This window comes from Nannobrachium achirus, assembly GCF_963921795.1.
Source record: "Nannobrachium achirus genome assembly, chromosome: 19".
Lineage (NCBI taxonomy): Eukaryota > Metazoa > Chordata > Actinopteri > Myctophiformes > Myctophidae > Nannobrachium > Nannobrachium achirus.
In genome coordinates, this window is record NC_137826.1 from 11123561 (window position 1) to 11143809 (window position 20249).

The 20249-nt window shown below is 44.8% G+C and overlaps 1 protein-coding gene across 1 annotated transcript in view; it reads left to right on the plus strand.

Moving 5' to 3' along the window:
* LOC308304522 (ryanodine receptor 1-like) overlaps positions 1–20249 on the plus strand; it is a gene marked incomplete at its 5' end in the record, with an annotated part of 142344 nt that overhangs the window by 39061 nt on the left and 83034 nt on the right. Inside the window, 13 exons of the mRNA XM_080749131.1 lie at positions 102–460; positions 1228–1351; positions 2147–2307; positions 3390–3552; positions 5173–5259; positions 5853–6079; positions 7354–7798; positions 8549–8848; positions 10071–10358; positions 11743–11943; positions 12224–12335; positions 12762–12905; positions 18754–19027. Of these exons, the coding sequence (XP_080605257.1) occupies positions 102–460; positions 1228–1351; positions 2147–2307; positions 3390–3552; positions 5173–5259; positions 5853–6079; positions 7354–7798; positions 8549–8848; positions 10071–10358; positions 11743–11943; positions 12224–12335; positions 12762–12905; positions 18754–19027 (2885 nt within the window). The remainder of the gene's footprint in view (positions 1–101; positions 461–1227; positions 1352–2146; positions 2308–3389; positions 3553–5172; positions 5260–5852; positions 6080–7353; positions 7799–8548; positions 8849–10070; positions 10359–11742; positions 11944–12223; positions 12336–12761; positions 12906–18753; positions 19028–20249) is intronic.

Sequence of the window (20249 nt, forward strand, 5' to 3'; positions counted from 1 at the left end):
CGACTAGGGGTCCTTGGCCTGAAAACGCTGAAGACCCCTGCTTTACCAAGTACAGAGAAGTCGTTTTCTCACTGTTCCACATGTTTCCTTTGTTGTCCAAGGTGACTCGCATGGACGGCACGGTGGACAGCGCCCCCTGTCTGAAGGTGACCCACAAGACCTTTGGCTCTCAGAACGCCAACACGGACCTGCTGTTCTTCAGGCTCAGCATGCCCATCGAGTTCCACGAGTCCTTCAAGGTCACGGCGGGGGCCACCCCGCTCACCCGCACCATGACCATCCCCGAGGACGAGGTGCTGGAGATGGACCCCAACTCGGACTTCGAGGTGCTCAAGAAGTCGGCCACTCGCAGGGAGCAGGAGGAGGACAAGAAGGAACCCTCCGTGCCCAAGGAAGTCCCGGCGCTCAAGAACGGCGAGAACGAAAAGGACGCCTCGACGGAGAAGAGCAAGAAGAAAGGGTTAGTTTTGGATTTGGGTAGATCACTTTACTAGGGCCCAATGTGGAGGGGGCTTAACTATGTTATACTTTAGCTATTGAAAAATAGCAGATCTACAAGCTCACAGTGCGGCACCGAGTGCCGCGCTGCGAACTTGTAGATCTGCTATTTTGGAAAAGTGCAACTCTTTGAATATATGTATTTTTTTAAGTGAACATTTGTAACTTGAATTTTGCTTCTGGGGGGGGGGGGGTCCCTGGAAATAAATATTTTGAGATGGGGGTCCGTGGCCAAATACATATAATTTTGGGGGTCCTTCACATGAAAAAGTTTGAGCACCACTGACATAGAAACATGGCATTTTCAAAAAACCTTCGAAGGATTTTAAATATTCAAAGACTTTTTCACGATTTTTCAAAAATAGCAGATCTACAAGCTTGCAGTGTAACATTTCTGTGATATCCCAATGTTTATTTTGATAAACTAAATAAAATGTATACATCAGGAATGTCAGTTGGTTCAAATAAAGATTTTGGAGCAGCACAGCCTCTAGGGGCCTCTAGTGGGGCTTTTAGAATCTATGGTCTCGTTACTTCACACTGATGTGAATGTTTACTTCAACCAAAATGAGGTGCAACGAAGCCTCTCTAGCAATGTGAAAGATTACGACTGATAAAGATCACATCTGAGACCTCTAATAAAATGGCATCATCCGTGCAGAGCTTTTTGGGTGGCCTACACAGCATGTGATTATTCACTGTGTGTGTGTGTGTCCCTCTGATGTCCAGGTTCCTGTTCAAGGCTAAGAAGGCTGCGCTAACGCCACCCCCTGTTATCCTGGTGCCCCGCTTAATGGAGGATGTCGTGCCAGATGACCGCGATGATGTTGACATAATCCTCAACACAACTACAGTGGGTCTCTCATGCTTTGATGTACCCTAGACCTAGAGCTGTGGTTCTCAACCTATCCAGGCTGCGACCCCCAACACAATCATATTTTAACTGGGGACCCCCCCCCACCCTGACAAGCACTTGGATTTGTAAGAGTCCAGGAATTACATTTTGTATGACATAGTTCTATTGTGAAAATCGTCACTTTAGAAATGTACAGATACCCTCTATACACTTAAACTTTATGTTGGTTTGTTAACTGTTGAGTGAGAAAACAATGTTGCACATTACATTAATCATCTGGGGACCCCCCAAAATAATTTGGTGTTATTAGGTAAAGTATATGTAATGTTTCTATCAATAAAGAAACTTTGGGTTCTTTGATTTCATTTATTTAGGACTGGTAGCAGTGGTAGTGGCATCTCAGTACATACATCCAACTTGATCTGGAAATGTTTGGGGTGGGGTCACATATATAGATAGCAGGTATCAGGTGTCATTGCTATCGTTGCCATCTGGTGGACATAATAAATCAATGCATCAATACATATCACATATCACAACAGTATATTAGGTATTATGTCTCAAATATCTGAAAACACAAATTGACATGAATCCAAAATACACTTATGATTGTGCTGTCAAACGATGAAACTATATGGAATCTATGAAAAGGTTGTGGGGGTCCCTGCTTAATCTCTCTCTCAACTAAGGGGTCCTTGGCCTGAAAACGTTGAAGACCCCTGTTGTACAGTCAAGTGTATTGAAATGACCCTGTAATAACATGTAATGATTACTCACTTCCTCTGTTGCCAGTACTATTATTCGGTGAGGATCGTTGCGGGACAGGAGCTGGGTGGAGTGTGGGTGGGTTGGATAACACCCGACTACCACCAGTACGACGCACACTTTGACCTCCACAAGGTGCGAAATGTCACCGTCACTGTTGGTGATGACAAGGGCAACATTCATGACAGGTAGGTTACAAAGATATGGGACGATGTGCTTTAAGACAGACCTGATCATCAGTTACTCAGGACAAGTTCTGCCTGTGAGCGTTAAATAAAAATATGTTACATTGTGTAAAAGAAAACAACGTTTAAAAACGGTAGCAGTTATCAGTAGCTATTTCAAAACCTGCCCTAGAAATATTTGGAAACAATTTTTTTATACTATCTACTTTCTGGTGTGGTTCTTGGTATTAGGGATGGGACGATACGCGATATTATCGTTTATCGTGATAAAAAACACTCGCGATAATCGTATTGTGGAGATTTACGGTAATTTATCATGATATCGTCCTAGGTCATGCACTGGGATCAATTCACGTTTTATTTGCCGAGCTGCACATCCGGTACCATTTAAACCCTCTATAATTGGTAAAAGGTAGTTATAATACGTACTTGAAACAGTCTTTTTTTCACTCTCTATCAAATGTCTTTGCCAAGAAATAGCCGATCTACAAGCAAGCGACGTGTTGTGAGCTTGTAGATCTGCTATTTTTTGGCAAATGTTCCCGCCCCAAGATAATGGATTTTGATTATCGCGATAATATCAATAATTTATTTTGTCACAATAATAATCTTCATATCGTTCCATCCCTACTTGGTATTAAAACCACTAGACGAGAATTGACGAGAATCATCGCATCATCGTGCCAATGACGTAAATAATAATAATAAAAATAAAATAAAAACATTATTATTATTATTTTTTTTAAAGATGTCAAAATGACCTGAAATCAGAGAGATGCTTTTCTATGTTTGTGTGTTGGCTCCCTCGTTTAGCTGATAGAGAAAATGTGTGTCCATTCTAGTGGATGGACACTTTTTTTTATTCATTCAGCTCTATCTCTGGAACCATTTGTCTGATTGACAAAATTACTTTTGCCACTGAATCACAACAACTGTGTCTGTTTCTGTGGGGGGAAAACACTAAAAAAAAATCGTTTTTTTTTCATTGCATAGTAAAGAAAAACATACGAAATCCTGGCACAGGGACCTTGGGGCCATTTTGGCCCTGGCATGGAAAGTGTTAATGATGACATTTCTCTGTCCAGCATAAAGCGCAGTAACTGCTACATGGTGTGGGGCGGTGAGTTCAGCAGCTCCCAGCAGACCCGGGTCAGCCAGGAGGACTTTGTGATTGGCTGTCTCATTGACCTGGACACAGGACTCATGACGTTCACCGCCAACGGCAAAGAGATCAACGCATTCTACCAGGTCAGGAGAGCTGCTGTGAAGGTCGTTGCTAGTGGTGTAACGATATAGTAGCTGAATCGAAAAATCGATTTGATCCCATTTAGGCCTAGAATTATTGACTGCTTTAACCAGTGAAAAATAGCAGATATACAAGCTCACAGCGCGGCACCGAGTGCCGCGCTGCGAGCTTGTAGATCTGCTATTTTTTTTAAAGTCGTGAAAATGTGTGCAAATCTTTCAATATATATATTTTCAAAGCGAACGTTTGTAACTCAAATTGTGCTTCTTGGTGGTCCCTGGAACTAAATATGTTGAATGGGGGTCCGTGGCCAAATAAATATAATTTTTGGGGTCCTTCACATGAAAAGGTTTGAGAACCACTGACACAGTAGTCTCTCAAGAACAGACTAACTGAGCTCCATTTAAGTGAAAAGGACCTTTTATTTGACGATGGCTGGCCAGATTGCTGACATAGAAACATGTTTTGTATCGTATCGTTTTGCAGATAATCGGTATCGAATCGTTTTGCAATGCAAATAAACGATTGTATGTAAAATAAGTATTTTGCCTTGTATTTAGCAATTTTAAGAGGGAAAATTAAAAAGAGGGGTTTAATTACTTCCATTCCATATAGCTACTCTTGGTCTATCGATAAATGTGTGTAATCTCTGTGTTCATGTCGAGGTGCGGGTTTGTCCATATAATTGAAATATAATGTCCATGTATTTACTAGAGATTTACAGTGTTTACTTATTTATATCCATAATAATAGATTTTACCCTTATAAAACCTGCACTATTGACACATTTCACACAGATTTAATTTCTTTGCTAAATAGTTACTATATTGATTTTAAATCATTGAATCGTATCGTCATGAATGAACCAAAATCGTCCATGTATCGTATCGTCAACCATGTATCGTGATGCGTATCGTATCGCTATTAAATGTATCGTTACACTCCTAGTCGTTGCACGCAGTGGCGAATATACAGGTAGGAGCGAATATCAGAGCACACATATAAATATAAGAAATCAACCTCGCGTTATGTCAATCACGTTTGCACACTGCTGCCAGTTTTGTATTTATTTTCGGACCACTGGGTCCCTTGCTCCCTCTCTCTCTCTCTCTCTCTATCTCTCTCTCTCTCTCTCTCCCTCTCTCTCTCTCTCTCTCTCTCTCTCTCCCTCTCTCTCCCTCTCTCTCTCTCTCTCTCTCTCTCTCTCTATCTCTCCTTGCCCTGAAAAACACATTTCGCAACGAAAAAATGCAACAGTGTGTAACCGGCTTTAATCTCTGTGAGTCCAGTACAGCTCATGAACTTCACCACAGACATTGAACCACATAAACACTAGCGTCCCTAGCCTGGGCATGTCATAGTAGGCAAACATTTAGTGAAAATAGGCATTGCTGAGGAGGTGCGCAACACCTAATGCTTCCCGTGCATGCTACTGTACTCATGCGTTGAGTTGGCAGTGCCCGGGTTTGAAACCAGAACCCTTGTGGTCCAAAGCCGAGTTCTTTGTACTACAAGGTGGTTAATGTACCTTGTTTTGTGTTGTTTCTTTTGTCTATTGTGTTTGTATTGTGCTGAACATATAGAAGTTGAACTTAAAACATGCAAATGATTGCTCCTTTCAGGTGGAGCCTCACACCAAGCTGTTCCCAGCTGTGTTTGTCCAGCCCTCCAGTCAGAACATGGTTCAAATAGATCTAGGCAAGCTCAAGGTCTGTCAATAAGCATCTATCAGTTTCCCTCAACTCTACAATAATGTACTGAAGTCTGATGTGAAAAAGAAAAAAACACTCCTCCTGGGTCATGAAGATATTATTCCCGGTCAAACATTCCATTATGATATTTTGTTATATTAGACATTTTAATTTACTGGTGGTACCTGGAAGTGGCGTTGGATAATAACTATATTATTATCTTAAAGAAATGTACTGTCCTGACTCTTCACTGAAGCAAGTCATGCTCTGTTAGAAACAAACTAAAAACGTGACGTGTTATCAGTGTGTATTATTATTTCGCTTACTTGATGAAACATGCCTAACGATGCTCCAATGTTCCACAACAAAACTGAGGCGATTTTTGTTGGGGGAGTTTAATTTTCTCACTCTTTGGAGAAATTAGTGCCTTTTCACCATCAAGTGATGCTTATTAACCATAACAATTCAAATGCCCTTACATTTCTCAAATGGGAAAAAAAATCTCCATGACCCCGGGGACTTCATTACTCTCTATATACTATGACTTCAAACATCCTGTATGTACGATTGTACGTATGCCTTTTCTCATCTTCTTTTCCACGTCTCACCAGAACATCATGCCTATCTCGGCGGCCATGTTCCGGAGCGAACGGAGAAACCCCGTCCCCCAGTGTCCGCCACGCCTCGACGTCCAGGTGTTGACGCCGGTCATCTGGAGCCGAATGCCCAACCACTTCCTGGCGCCGGAGATCACGCGCGTCAACGAGAGACTGGGCTGGATGGTGGCGTGTAGGGAGCCGCTCAGCATGATGGCCCTGCACATCCCCGAGGAGAACCGGTCAGAAGGGCTCCGAGTTGGAGCTACATTTCACATGGAACATGTCCATTTAAATCAGGGGTCTTCAACATTTTCAGGCCTGGGACCCCTTAGCTGAGAGAGAGATGAAGCAGGGACTCCCACTACGTATTGTATAAAATTGTGTTGCAGATTAAACATTTTCATAGATTTCTTAGACAGCTTAGACTCGTTTGACAGCACTGTCTTTTAACCACTTGAACTGTCAAATACTTTAATCTGCTCTTCTTTCCCTCTACAAACCTCTTTGCCAAAAATAGCCGATCTACAAGCTTACAACGCCTCGCGCTGCGAGGCGCTGTAAGCTTGTAGATCTGCTATTTTTTGGCAAATTTTCCACTCAGAATAGGGATGCCATCAAGTGGTTAATGTAAAAAACATGATCTTATCACACAAAGATTTGGCGGCCCCCCTGTAGTAACTCTGAGGACCCCCTAGGGGTCCCGGACCCCTGTTGAAGACCCCTGATTTAAATAGTTTTATGGCAGTGGTTCTCAAACATCATTGGCTCAGGGCACCCCTGTAAATAATAATGTGTTTATCCACGGCACCCCCGGGAATCACATTGTTACTTTACAGCATCATACATTCATGTCATTGTACGGTTTGTAAAGATGTAAATAGTTCCTGCTAAAATACGCATGTCACAAGGAAAACGTACCATTTTTTATTTTTTAAACAATATGTTTATTTTTGTTTTTCATTTTTTAAAGAGACATACAAAACAACATGTACAGGACAATAATATACTACATACAGATGAAACACGACACATAAGAGTATTAAATAATTATTATATAAAGAGCACATGTACTATTACACCCAGAGTCCTATGCCTTATGGCCGGACAAATGACTGCAGAGGAAATGCAGCTACCCCACACCTGGTTCCTCCATTAAATAAGAGAGATGAAAACGTACCATTTGACAAAATAACTTTGTACGTTTAACCACTTGAACCCCAGTATCCCTATTCTGAACTAGTGTCCTCGTTCTCCCCATGCTGGGGACGCGACACGTTATGAGCTTGTAGATCTGCACCAGAACGCACCAAGGACAGTGCAAGTAATAATGGAGGGTCCACGTGATTAAACTGAAGTGATATTGATGAGATCCAAATATTATCAATATTCATCCAATGTATCTGTGCCCTCAGATCCAGTTCCATGACAGTAATAATGTCCTCTCCCCTGATTGGATGTATGTGTATGTCCATTACTTAAACCGTCGTTCTCTTTTTGCACCTCTCTCTCTCAGCTGCATTGACGTCCTGGAGCTGTCCGAGCGCATGGACCTGCTGAAGTTCCACTACCACACGCTGAAGCTGTACGGCTCGGTGTGCGCGCTGGGCAACAACCGCGTGGCGCACGCGCTCTGCAGCCACGTGGACGAGTCGCAGCTCTTCTACGCCATCGAGGACACCTACCTGCCCGGGCCCATGAGGAGCGGCTTCTACGACCTGCTCATCAGCATGCACCTGGAGTCCGCCAAGAGGGGCCGCCTGGGGACCAACAAGGAGTTCATCGTGCCGATGACGGACGAGACGCGCAGCATCAACCTGTACTCCGACGAGGAAAAGGCTCACGCGCTGCCCGGGGTGGGCCTCACCACCTGCCTGCGACCCAAGCTCCATTTCTCCTCCACGGGGTTTGTGGGAACTAACCTCGACATCTATACCCTGAGTCCCGTCATCCCCTTAGAGGTAATTCATTCATTCATTCAATTTCTAATGCTTAATGTCATGCTTAATGTCATACGTTGTAACTTTTTCATGTAAAAAGTAGGCTTATTGTCGCTATCAGCCGGTACCACACAGGCGCCTGTCCCCGTTACAATGCGCTAGACTAGACCCTTGGGAGATGGATTGCTGAGGTGGAGCGCCACACCTACTGTACCTCCAGCTCCCAGTACTTGCCGCACTCATGCGCCGAGTTGGCGGTGCCCCAATCGAACCAATGACCTTGTGGTCAAAATTGTTGCTTTCCAAAACATCCTCGGGTGCAAGGACCCCGCAGCATCCCTTTTTGCCATCATCTGATTGATCTGTTGGCTGAATGCGTAAAAGTCATCCCACTCCAGGCCAGTAAATACTCCCCCCCCACCCCCTTTAAACCCCACAGCCTCGCTGCAAGCTTGTAGATCTGATATTTTTGAAAAACCTAGATTTTTTTCAAAGCAAACTTTTGTAACTCAAACAAAACAACATATTTTGAGATGGGGGTCCGCAGCCAAATACATCTAATTTTGGGGGTCCTTGACATGAAAAGGTTTGCGAATCACTGATTTAAAAGAGGATTTAGAAGACATTTATAGAATCGGACTTCGGCACAATTTTTCACGATTCTTCAAAAATAGCAGATGTACTTTTTTAATAGTTAAAGCATAAAATAATCGTTAAAGTGGTTCAAATCTAAAGTGACACAGTTTTAAGTTCCTAATTTCTTTCCCCTAGGTGCTGAAGTCCAAGGCCCTGATCATGCTGACAGAGGCGGTGCAGGACGGGGGCCAGGCCATGCGGGACCCCGTGGGAGGCAGCGTGGAGTTCCACTTCGTGCCCATCCTCAAGCTGTGCAGCACTCTCCTCATCATGGGCGTGTTCGACGACGACGACGTCAAGCACATCCTGAAGCTGATCGAGCCCAGGGTGTTCACCACCGGCGAGGAGGAGGAGGAGCAACAGCCCCATCTCCTGGCCCTGCCGGAGCCGGAGGCCAAGGGGGCAGAGAAGCCTTTAGCCTTAAAAGGAAAGGAAGTGAAGGGCCGTGTGAGTGATATTTATATTTGTTAACGTTATTGTTAAATGGCTCTGTATTCTGGTAATATTCACTGCTTAGTGCAGGGGTCTTCAACAGGGGGTCCTCAGATTTACTACAGTGGGGCCTTCAAAAACCTTTTTTCTCCTTTTTTATATTAACCACTTGAACCCTAGTGTCCATATTCTGAGAACATTAGCCAAAAATAGCAGCTCTACAAGCTCTCAACGCCTCACGCTGCAAGGCGTTGTGAGCTTGTAGATCGGCTATTTTTGGCAAAGAGGTTTGGTGTAGAGGGGAAAAAAGTACAGAGTGAAAGGTCAAGTATTGACGGTTCAAGTAGTTAAATATCTGAAAACACAATCCAAAATACAATGATGATTGTGCTGTCAAACGGTTAAATTATAATCTATGAAAAAGTTCTGGGGGTCCCTGCTTCATTTCTCTCTCAATTAAGGGGTCCTTGGCCTGAAAACGTTGAAGACCCCTGGTTTAGTGTGTTACCGTAACTGGGGTATTGGAAGTGATGAAAGAAATAAAATAATTGCAGAGAAAATTGGAAATGGAAACCTATAAACTTGAAGCTCATGGATGCTCTCTCCTGATTGGATCCATTTTTAACCAACCTGAAAATGTATTTTCTCTTTACTAAAGAGCTGGAGACAAGGAGACCCTTGTCACGTAAAAAACACTCTATAGCAGGGGTCTTCAACGTTTTCAGGCCAATGACCCCTTAGTCGAGAGAGATATGAGCCAGGGACCCCACAACCCATAGATACCATATGGTTTCATCGTTTGACAGTGCAATCATCAGTGTATTTTGGATTCATGTCAATTTGTGTTCTCAGATATTTAACCACTTGAACCATCAAATAAACTTGTCCTTTCACTCTGTACTTAGTCTGCTCTTTTTTCCCCTCTACACCAAACCTCTTTGCCTAAAATAGCCGATCTACAAGCTCACAACGCCTTGCAGCGCGAGGCGTTGTGAGCTTGTAGATCTGCTATTTTTGGCTAAAGTTCTCAGGAAAAAAAGTTTCTTTCACACAAGTTTTGGAGGACCCCCTTTAGTAACTCTGAGGACCTCCTAGGGGTTCCGGACCTCCTAGGGGTTCCGAACCCCCTGTTGAAGAACCCTGCTCTATAGCAATGATTGCTATCGGAATGTAGAGCTTTAACAAACCGTTTTTTTTTTTTTTTTTTGTTTTCACCAACACTTAGACCAACGTGAAGGAAGCAGCGTCAGAGGACGAGTATGAAGAGGACATGGAAGACGAAGGCATGGGTGAGGTAGACGAGGAGGAGGAGGAGTTTGAGGAAGAAGAGCTGGATGAGGCGGAAGCCACCGAGCTGGAGGAGGAGGAGGTGGACAAAGTGAACGGAGAGAAAGGAGCGGAGGAGACAGAGAAAGAGGCTAAGTCTGGCGAGACGACGGGAGGCGAGAGCAAGACGGAAGTGGTAGAGGAAGGGCTCTTTCAGATGAAGCTGCCGGAGTCTGTCAAACTGCAGGTAGGGCTGTCACGATTATGACTTTTTACGTGGCGATTAATTGTCACTCAAATGATTGCGATTAACGATTTAATTGTGATTTCTGTTTTGGCTTGTAGGCTTATGATGTTGCACATGTCAGATATGATCTAAATAGACGAAGAAATGACTGACATATTTGACAACAAAAAGAACATTGATAGTGGAAATAGCCAATCTACGAGCTCGCATTGCGGCGCATTGTGAGCTTGTAGATCTGCTATTTCCACTAGTTTCGAAAATGTTTGAAAATACATTTTTCAACACTAGCCCTTACCCGTTCAAAGATATGAGCTCCGAAATGATGTGCAGTGTGTGGGTTATGGGATGTGCACTGTGCACACAGTATATGAGGGATGGAAAGTAACTTTAACTGGTGCTTGCATGCTAATATGTAGGAGCATCAATGTAAGAAATACCCGTTCCATTTAACGGCTACAGAGATACTGTGTACCGATCTGCATGATTTTTGGACAACATCTGTAACAGGGCCAGAACCCCCCCCCCCCCCCCCGCCCGCCCGCCCGCCTGCCCGCCTGCACACACACACACTCCCCCCCCCCCCCCCCCCCCCGTGTGTGTGTGTGTGTGTGTGTGTGTTTGTGTGTGATTGTGCATGGCCTGAACAGCGCCCCTCCCTTAACATGTGTGGTCACAAAAGGTACTGTAGGCTAATATAGATACACCATAAAAATGCTAATCTACAGCATACGATTTGTGAAAGTGACAAACGGGCTTCACAGTTATGTCAGGTGTGTTCATATGCTAATGGTGATGCGATTTCAGATCAATTGCTCCAGCCACTGAGGAGAAACGCTGTTTCAGACAGACAGACAGACACTCACTCAGACAGACAGACAGACACTCACTCAGACATTCGCAAAATTATAGTATAGATGGAAAGGACTATGATGATTACTACAAAACAATTGCGATTATGTCAAATAATTGTGATTAGACGATTATATAATAATTGTGACAGGCCTAACTGCAGGTGTGGAAGATGTCATCAGATAACGTTCACCTTTTAACAACTTATACTGTACCACATGACCTCATAATGGCTCATGATAGCTGAACATTCTGTGGAAATAGGCAAACATTGTGAAAGTAGCAGATCTACAAGCTCTCACAACAATTTTGGCAAGTTTTGGTGAAGAGATTTGGTTGCAAGGGAAAATAGGAGGGGATCAAGTATATATATATTGATCATATCAAAGACAAATTGAATTGAAATTCATCTACAAATTCAAACCATTCATTTGAGCCAACTCTCACTACAATATTTCTGGGATAAAGTGCCTGTTTAATAATAATTTCCTAATTGTAATATATATATAAAAACGTAACTCCTTCTGGTTATTAGATGTGCACACTTCTGCAGTATTTCTGCGACTGCGAGCTGCGGCACAGAGTGGAAGCGATCATCGCCTTCTCAGAGAAGTTTGTCAGTAAGATTCAGGCGGACCAGAGGCTGCGTTACAATGAGCTCATGATGGCGTTCACCATGTCAGCGGCAGAGACTGCCCGCAAAACCCGCGAGTTCCGCTCCCCACCACAGGAACAGGTACTGTCCTGGATTCTCTCCTTCCTTGTGCAACAGAGCTAAACCCTTTTTTAAGTTCAATTTGCATTTTTTGATTTAAATTATATACATTATATATCTCAGCTGGGCATTATATAAATATAAATAAAACAATATTTGTTTTGCATTGCTTACAGATACCCTTTTCTGAAACTTTTGCTCCACTTGCATACTATGCTGTAATTAGTAATACTGTATATATCTTGTATCTTGTCTATCTTGTAAAATAACGTTTTTCCGTTTTGTGTGCATGGATGTGTAGGTGAACATGCTTATGAATTTCAAGAACATGGCTGAGGACGAGGAATGTCCAGTACCTGTTGAAGTGCGCGATGCTATGATCGTGTTTCACAATGACCTTCTGGCCCACTGCGGTTAGTTTTCGTGTGATTTTAACACCAGCATTCACAATCAATCAGTGATACTGCATGCATCTAAATGCGTTAACTTGCATGCCTAGCTTGACTAGGAATTCTTGAACAACACACAGTAGAAGAGTGGTTCCCAAATGTCAGGGATCCCCACAACTCTCAGAGTTACAGACCTGTAAGGGTCCATTTTGAACCCCCTCAAAGAACCCAGAACGTCCCTAGACCCCACTTTGAGATCCACTGCAGCAAAAACAAAAGTGCTAGACAAAACTCGAGTGTGTCTTTGACAACTAGTTACCAAATGATTGCTTAAAGTGAATGTCAGCCCCAAAGAAGGCAAAACAAACCTGAGCCAAATGGTGCATTGAAAACCATGACCTCTCCAATGGTGGAGTTGAGGTGGGATCTGATCGGTTTTCCCTCTCTCAGGTGTGCATATTGAGGCGGAGGAGGTCGAGGAGGCGGTGGACAACTCTCTTCGAGGGCGACTGGTCCGCATGCTGGCCAAGGTGAAGAAGTTCCGCCAGAAGAAGGTAGAGGTGGAGCCAGAGCCCGAGGAGGAGAAGAAACCCAGTGAGTTTACCTTCCTGTGTGTCCCAGACTCATTATCACATGCGCTAGCAGAGCGCACAAGTACTGCGTTCGGCTCGTATGTAGGTATGTCGGTGTCTGTGTTTGTTTAAGCCAGTAGCCCGATCAGGGAGCAGCATTTCTGGCAACGTCATCATTAACAGCCAATGAGGGGCCAGCATTCCCGGTGATGCCAGTGGTGAGCGCACCTTATTGGGCGCTCTGCTGGTGCACCTCGTCAGAGTGCGGTTCTAGCTCATCATGTCATTAAAGGTATTTGTACTGCCCTGTCGCTCCTTCCTCCCTAAGTACGAGTACACAACTTCACTGACACAGTAAAGTGGGAATCTATCTAGGTCGTCCTCAGACGAGCCCTCCATCGTTGTTTCCAGTCATCTCGGTTCTCCATACATCTGGCCAGCTCATTGGTGTTCTGTGTCCCTACGTCTTCCTTGAGTACGTCCACGTATGTTTTTGTGGGACGTCCTCGCGACCGGTGCCCATGTGTTGGCTCCCACAGTACCAATTTGCTGGCTGGAAGCTCCTGGTGTCTTTGGCAGTGTCCTGCTAGTCTCATTCTTCTGGTGGCAATTTTCTCGCTTACCCTTGGTATTCCCTCATACAGGCTCCTGTTGGTAACATGTGCACTCCTGTTGATGTTGAGTACTGCACGCAACATTCTAGTGTAGCACCCATCTAGAGACTTCTGCAGGGTTGGCTTCAGGGTCCAGCATTCACTGCCATAGAGGAGAACAGACTCCACTGTTGCAAAGAAGAAGCTAAGTTTGATTTGGCGGGGGAGGCTAGAGTTCCATACACTGTTCATGCCGTTCAGGGCCCTCCAAGCGAGTGCCTTCCTTACTTTAAGGTCTTTCTCAGTTGAGTCGACCCATGCGCCCAGGTACTTGAAGTCCTTGACTTCCTTCAACACAGCTCCTTCTGTTGTTGTCAGAGGTGAGTGATCAGGTAGGTTATAGGTGATAACCTCAGTTTTCTTAGCATTTAGCCTGAGACCAACTTTGGCACACTCTATCTCCACCCTGTTCAGGAGTTCTTGTGCTTGTTCCATGCTGTCGGAGAGCAGGCTGATGTCGTCCGCATAGTCCAGGTCTGTCAGAACTACTGCGGGATGCCGCCTTGACCTCCTTGGTGTTAGCGTGAAGCCAAGCTCTTGTTCTCGTCCACCTATGGCTTTCCTGAGCGCATAATCTAGAACTATGATGAAGAGGTAGGGGGCTAGGGTGTCTCCTTGCATTACACCGGCTCGGATGTCAAACACCTCACTGCTGCCATCTGGGGTCACCACTTTGGCCCTTGTTCTTGCGTACATGGTCTCGATAGCCCGGAGAATGTTGGGAGGGACATTGTAGGCCTCAAGGATCTTCACCATCTTGCTTCTGTGGATAGAATCAAAAGCCTTTTTGAAGTCAATGAAGCACAGTACAGCTGCTAGGTTGTCCTTTTTCACCTCCTCTATTAATCTCCTTAATGCCAGGATCTGTGCTACGGTTGTTCTCTCCTCTCGAAAACCATTTTGGTTCTCTCTCAGGTGAGGGTCGATGGCATGCCGTATCCTGTTCAGTATCATTCGGTTGAAGACCTTAGCAGTGATACATGTCAGGCTGATGCCTCTGTAGTTGTCTGGCTTTGAGAGGTCCCCAGCTTTAGGCACCGGGATGATGTTAGACAGAGACCATATTTCAGGTTGCTTGTTGTGCTGTAGAGCATTGTTGCAAAAGTCTAGGATGAGGTTGTCTAGGTCGCAGTTCTTCAAGACCTCTGGAGGTATGCCATCCGGCCCAGCGCTTTTTCCCTCTCTCAGGGTGGATTTTGCCCTGGCGAGCTCGCTGATTGTGAAGGGTCCATCGTCGATGTTCAGGCCCTGGAGGACTGCTGGTATATTTTCCTCCTCTCCCTCTTCCACTGATGTTCCCAGGAGCCTTTGGAAGTGGTCGAACCATGTTGCCACTCTCTCCTCTGGGCTGTGTCCCTCAACCTGGCCCTCCTTGGCCCTCTTCCGCCCTGTCATCTCATTTATTACCTTCCAGGCCTCCCCGTATTGCCTTTCACCTTGCGCTGCCTGCACTCTTCGCACACTTTCCATCACTTCCTCCCCTTTGATGGTGTCGTAGGTGCTGAAGAGAGACTGTTTGGCTTCGTTCAGTGTCTCGCGACCCTCCTCTGTTGGTTCACGCTCAAAGTTGAGTCGTGCTTCCTCCATCCTGCCTCGTGCTGCTACAACCTTCGGATGTCTGGACCGTGGTGGTGCTCTTACTCTGTTCAGCACTGGTACGCACAGTCTGGTCGCCTCCTCATTCGCTGTGATGAATCTCCCATATTCACGGCTGGGCTCCTCTCCCCTATCAAGCTGCCGAAAGCGCTTCCTGACTTCCTCCGTGTACCTGGTTTGAAGGCCCGGATTGGTCGTGAATGCCTTCCAGTCATGCCGAATCTTGGGGCTTGGCTTGGGGACCCTGAGGCTCAGTCGCACCCTCATGGAGACCACACGGTGATCAGAGCCTACAGAGCTGAACGTGCTGTATGGCTCAGCGTTCAGGATGGAATTCCTCCACTTTTGCCTCACTAGGATATAGTCCAACTGATATAGCCTAGGTTGCTCCCCAGGCCGTGAGGCTCGGTCTCGGAAAGTCCATCTCTTCCCTGTTCTCTTCCGGAACATGGTGTTCGCTGCCAGGAGCTGGTGTTCCATGAGAAGGGCTGTGAGGTATGTGCCGTTGCGGTTGGTAGACTCATGGTATGGGAATGGTGCATCCTCCTGTCCAATCCTGGCGTTGAAGTCGCCAAGGATTGCCAGGAAGTTGTGCGCTGGGACACCTCGGACTGCTGTTGTGAGGTCCTCATAGAACTCCTCAACATCCTCAGGTGATGCCATGTTAGTGGGCGAGTACACCACTATGACTGTTGTTACTGGGTTACCTGCGAACTCAGCCATGAGGATCCTTTCGGTGTGCTTGTGAACCCATCGGAGGGCCCTGCGCGCCAGAGAACCCAGCATTAGTCCTACACCCCCTGTTGCAGCCTGGGCCCCGTTTCGCCACGCAGATGCAGTGATGAACGTGCGTTTCTCCACTTTGCGGTAAACTATCTGGTCGTCAGTGTGGACTCTTCTGTGTTCCTGGACTCCCAGGATCTCTACCCCCTGTTCTTCAGCACAGTGTGCCAATTCCACCAGTCTAGCTTCTTCTCTCATTGTGCATGCGTTGAAGGTCCCCATTACAAATGGTCTCCGACAACGCATGAGTGCATTGGATGGGATGCTGTGGTCAGACAGAACCCTCCCTCGTTCCCGTGGGTTTGAGGCCGTCGTCATGATGTCCTCCAGAAGGGGGACCAGCACCACCATCCGCCGCGATGCTCCTGCGGACTCCCGCCGCTGGAAGTATAGGATTTGGGATGACTTTGTTCTTCATGGTTGGCTTTTCAATGCTAGTTACGGACTGTGGGGTCGCAAATTCTCACAGTCCTGGTTTTTACCTCAGAGTGACCTTCTCCTAGGTGGGTTGCCTACCATGGCTAAGAGCCCCACCCGCCCCGACTGATAGCTCAGATTGCCGGATCTGAATGGTCCACATGCTGATGTTTTAACTCACTGAATGGTTCTAATTAAATACAAGTTCTAAAGTGTCGAAGTTTCACCTGAATCTCTCTCTGTTGAGTCCCCATCAGCTGTGTGCTCCATGTTCCTTTCTGGGCCATGAGTGAGTGTGTCTGTCCACTGTCTCCCCTTATAAGCAATTTGACATGCATATTAGGGGGAGTGTCAAGTGGTGAGAACAGCCAATCAACTGAGGCAGATGTGAAAACAATGGAGTTCCAGCTCAAACCCCCACAGAAACCAAATTAAATATAAAGTAGTTCTAATTAAATACAATTCTAAATGTCAAAGTTTCACCTGAATCTCTCTCTGTTGAGTCCCCATCAGCTGTGTGCTCCATGTTCCTTTCTGAGCCATGAGTGAGTGTGTCTGTCCACTGTCTCCCCTTATAAGCAATTTGACATGCATATTAGGGGGAGTGTCAAGTGGTGAGAACAGCCAATCAACTGAGGCAGATGTGAAAACAATGGAGTTCCAGCTCAAACCCCCACAGAAACCAAATTAAATATAAAGTAGTTCTAATTAAATACAATTCTAAATGTCAAAGTTTCACCTGAATCTCTCTCTGTTGAGTCCCCATCAGCTGTGTGCTCCATGTTCCTTTCTGAGCCATGAGTGTGGGAAAATATGGCAAAAGTTCATAAATGCAGTTTATAATGACGAAAAGCCGTAACGAAAGCATGTTGAAGTTGTAGGGCTGTAAAACAAATGTGAAAAGAAAAGATGGTTTTCAACATTCTCCCCAATGTCCCATAGACTTTCCAAGTTCAGGTTTTAAAAGTTAAACATTTAACAGTAATATAAAACATTTCAGAAAGTTTGAATGAGAGTTGAAAGTTGCCAACGTTTTGAGAAGAGAGAATCACAAATAATGGAACCACGATGAGCGTGCTCATGTAGCAGAGTGGCTTACAGCCTCTGCCTGAATATCTCTCCCATCCAAGAGGGAATTCCCCTTCAGGCTAGTGGTTAAGATGCTTGGCTTTAGTGTTACACTCACACCCAGCAAAGCCACTAATGAACACTCAAGAGTACTCTACAGCAGGAGTTTTCAAACTTTTTTTACTCAGGGCACCACTGTAACTTTTTCATCCACGGCACCCCTGAGTTAAGCCCTTTGCACACAGGACAGTTGCGTTTTTTTCGTTTGCGGCATTAATAAAACGCATTGGATTTGGTGTGCAAGGCTGTGCGGAATCGGCGCTGCGGATCCCAAAAGGAGTCATAAAAGGAGTGATGAGTTTTTTACCGCATGCGACAAGACGCACGAATCGAACTGGTTTCGATCGAGAAAAAAACGCACGGCGGCAGCCACTCGTCGCACAGCTAATTCGGAGCCGGTGTGCATGAGGTCATAGAGAATCATTGTTTTCTTTTCAAAAAATGATATTGTCCGTTTTATCCGTGCGGTTAAACGCGCCTGTGTGCAAAGGGCTTTACACTGTTATTTTTTAGAATCTTACATCATTTTGGAGAATCCGTTTCCATCAGAACTGTCTGAAAATAACGTTATACTTGACGTTTAACCACTCGAACCCCAGCATGCCTATTCTGTGGGGAAGGTTCACCAAAAATAGCCTATCTACAAGCTCACAACACGTCACAGCGTGATGCGTTGTGAGCTTGTAGATCTGCTATTTTTGGTGAAGAGAGTTGTCGTAGATGGAAAAAAGATCTCATTAAGTACAGTGCAAATCAGATCTGTTTTACGAAGCATAGTGAAGTGATATCGATGAATTCCAAATATTATCAAATGATCTCGCGGCACCCCTGGACTGCATCACGGCACCCCAGGGTGCCCCGTCACCCACTTTGAAAAACCCTGCTCTACAGTAGGGCTGTCACGATATGACATTTTACAGGACGATTAATTGTCACTCAAATAATTGGCGATTAACGATTTAATTGTGTTTTTGTCGTTGATAATTACATTTCTGTTTGGCTTTTAGGCTTTGAAATTGCACATGGCAGATATGACACATAACCTAAATACACAAATAAATTACTGACATAGTTGACAACTTACTACTTAAAAAATAACTTTGATAGTGGAAATAGCCGATTATGACGATTATGACAAAATAATTGCGATAATGTCAAATAATCACGATTAGACAATTATGTAATAATTGTGACAGCCCTACTCTACAGTATAGTAACAGGTTACTTACACTGCTGTTAAATTGACTTTGTTATTGCAAAATCTCACCTTCTCACCCTCTTCCTGTCTACCAGGCACGTTACAAGAGCTGATTTCCCACACTATGATCCACTGGGCCCAGGAGTCGTTTATCCAGAACCCGGAGCTGGTCCGGATGATGTTCAGCTTGCTCCACAGGCAGTATGACGGGCTGGGGGAGCTCATCCGTGCCCTTCCCAAGGCCTACACCATCAATGCTGTTTCCATCGTGGACACAATGGAGCTGCTGGAGTGTCTGGCACAGATCCGCTCCCTGCTCATTGTCCAGATGGGTCCAGAGGAGGAAAGGCTTATGATTCAAAGCATTGGGTTGGTATATTCCATCATTTTCTCACCTCAATTGTTTTCTATAGTTTAATAACATACTTATCTTCTAATTCAGGGGTTCCCCCTAGCCTCTCGAGCCATCCTCTTATTGGGGGTTCCTAAACCTTTTCAGCTCGAGACCCGTTGTGTCTCCCGGTGACCCGAACTTACAAAAATACATAATGAATTAATCACTACGGGCCTGCAAGCTCAGAATACATTGCAACGAGACGCGTTGTGAGCTTGTAGATCTGTTAGTTTCACAGAATATTCGCCTTTTATGACACGAATAATGTTCATGTGTTCATGTGGTTAATGGGACAATTATATTTGTTCATGTATGATATACCGGTATGGCCAAAGCTTTGAATAAACAATGACATGTATTGATCGCAGCATGGCCCTTTAATGGGAAAGTTGAAACACCGCAGCAGAGGAACAGCAGGAAAGGCTATACTTTCATTTAATCCTAGGACAAGGAACGCTGTATGGGTATTAATGTCCCTGACTCCCTGTATGTTATGAGACATGTAACACAATACGTTGCTCCAGGGATAAGGCATAACCCACATACTACATCACTGCCTTTAGACACTCAATCTATCATTTTATTTGGCTTCAAATCCATATGGTATAAATGGGTATGTTGCATATAGCCATATACTGTTTAACTTTTTCAATTGAACAATTAACCAATTGTTCCTGGTTAATAATAATAATAAAACTTTATTTGCACCTTCCATGACATGAAATGCAGCTCAAAGCGCTTTTTTGGTTAGACTACCCGGACTGGCAGGAAAAATCTGGGTGGGGAAGTGAATGGTTACCACCAACCTCTCCCCCTAGCATCGCTGAAGTGTCCTTGAGCAAGACACCGAACCCCCAACTGCTGTACTGTTCAGTGGCAACAGTATAAGACTGTGGTTGTACTGGCCAGCTCCCAGGTTTTAATGTGTGTGTCTATGTGCTGGGCATTGCTGAAAATGAGCATGTGTGCTCAGTTACTACCCTGGGTAAATAGGCTAAAGAACAAAACATACATATAGCCTATATAATCTTTCACTGATATCTTTTTCTAAATAACCAGGCAAGTTATTTTTGAAAACTTCTCTAAACAGTATTTTTTTCAATGACGCAGGATGTGCTTTTGTACTGGAAATGTACTTATTGTTATAATACATTCTAGTTAAAGTTAAAACATGAATTTTAGTTGTTTTTTGAGTGA